Raw genomic sequence first — 2,090 nt, forward strand, 5'->3', positions numbered from 1 at the left:
ACCATAATGCATCACATGCCCATAAATCCCACTTATGGGATGCCAGTCTACGCGGAGGCTGGAGGGAGTAGGCTACCCCTACCACCTCGATCACAGCCTTGGGACGACTCTAATTACCTTAGAAGTCTGCAATTAATCAATACTGAAAGAGATGTATCAGGACCCTATATAACTGAGGAGAGTGGAGAGTCAACTGATAAAGATGCCCATCATAGGAGGAGATGAAGGGATAAAGAGCCCGTTAGAGGTAGGCGCCTTGAGCCCGTTGGGAGTAGGCAACCCGAAATTCAAGAAGTTCGAGGAGTGGCATCCCAGACATTCGAAGAAAGGATTCGTGCTCATGAGGCAAAAATCCTAAATCTAAGGAGGAATATGGAAAAATGTCAGGATACACAGCCAACAAGGGCCAACCGAGCTAGAGGACCTATGGGAACTACCCAAATCATTGATTTGGAGGAAACTCGTGGGAGAAAATTAATAGATGTCCTTCGGGGAAACCCATTTGAGTTGCTCCCTCTCGGAGACCCAGACGATCCAACCCCGCCTTTCACGGCAGAAATCATGAACACCCATATCACTAGGAAGTTTAAGATGCCAACAATAAAGGGTTATGATGGAATGGGGGATCCAGCTAATCATATCAGGACCTTCTCTAAGCCCGTGAATGATATGATCAAATATCGAACTTTCCCTCAAACCCTATCAGGCATGGCTCAAAGGTGGTATAGTCGTTTTCCACCAAACTCAATTGGATCATTTAGAGATTTAAGCCAAGCTTACATCAAGCAGTTCATCAGCAGGAATGTGCATGAAAAAAGCTCTGCTTCTCTTATGAGTATACTCCTAGGGGCAAAAAAATCTCTTAGAGACAACTTGAATCAATTCACAAAGAATGCCTTGAAAGTCCCCAATCTTGATGATAAGGTATCTATGATAGCTCTGCAGCAAGGAATCAAGGATGAGTTCTTCAAAATGTCATTTGCCCAACGGCCACCAAAAAATATGTTGCAGCTCCAAAGTAGTGCAGGAAAGTATATCCATGTTGAAGAAAGTATAAAGAAAACAGTGTGAACAAGGAGCCCACTGGTGGTAAGAAGCAGAAGACAGACGAAGAATACAGTGCAAGAGATAAGTATCCTAGGGTTGGAAAAGAAGCTGATTCACCACCCAAGAAAGGGGGACCTGGATAAAAGTTTATCGAGTATGCTAGACTGAATGCACCTAGAAGTCAGATCTTGATGGAAATCGAGCGAGATAGAGATTTTTGATGGCCAAAACCCCTGAAGACTGATCCTGCCAAGCTAGATAAAAGCAAATATTGCCGATTTCATAAGGATGTTGGTCACGACACTGATGAGTACCAACAACTAAAAGACGAAATTAAATTCCTTATTTGAAAAGGAAAATTGAGTAAATATACTGGAGATGGAGAGAGAAGAAAAAGAAACAATAATGGAAGAAGGAAATTTAATGATTGTAGGAGGGATCAAGATGATCAGGGGTGAAATCCTCAACCCCGGGGACTGGTGATGAATATAATCTTTGAAGGACCGACCACAGCTGGCTCGTCTAAAATAACAAGGAAAACTTATGTTAGAGAAGTCATGAACATAGTTGGAGAAGCTCCGAAGAGGGCCAAGATAGGAGTAACAATAACATTCGATGACTTTGACTTGGAAGGGATAAAGTTTCCCCATGACGATCCCCTAGTCATAACACCTATCATAGGAAATAGTCCGGTAAAGAGAGTACTTGTAGATAATGGAACATCGGTAGATATCTTACTCTATGATACCTTCATAAGGATGGGATATAACGATTTTCAATTAACCCCAACTGATATGCCGATATACGGGTTTGCTGGAGTCGAATGCTCCGTTGAAGGGATAATTAAGCTACCTTTAACTATGGGTCAGGAGCCAAGACAAGCCACGCAGATGTTGAAATTTATGGTGGTTAAGGCTGGATCAACATATAATGCGATCATTGGAAGGACATATATACATGCCTTTAAGGAAGTCCCCTCATCCTACCATTCAGTGATTAAGTTTTTAACCAGAGACGGAATAGGAGAAGAAAGAGGAGACCAG

General features: G+C 42.4%; 1 protein-coding gene across 1 annotated transcript; it reads left to right on the plus strand.

Annotated features, from left to right (window-relative positions):
• The first annotated feature begins 372 nt into the window (after positions 1-372).
• LOC141719476 (uncharacterized) lies at positions 373-1,071 on the plus strand. Its single transcript, XM_074521860.1, has one exon. It carries the CDS (start codon positions 373-375, stop codon positions 1,069-1,071), a length of 699 nt encoding a protein of 232 aa, XP_074377961.1.
• The last annotated feature ends 1,019 nt before the right edge of the window (positions 1,072-2,090 follow it).

The sequence above is a fragment of the Apium graveolens genome, chromosome 4, assembly GCF_009905375.1.
Source record: "Apium graveolens cultivar Ventura chromosome 4, ASM990537v1, whole genome shotgun sequence".
NCBI classification, from domain to species: domain Eukaryota; kingdom Viridiplantae; phylum Streptophyta; class Magnoliopsida; order Apiales; family Apiaceae; genus Apium; species Apium graveolens.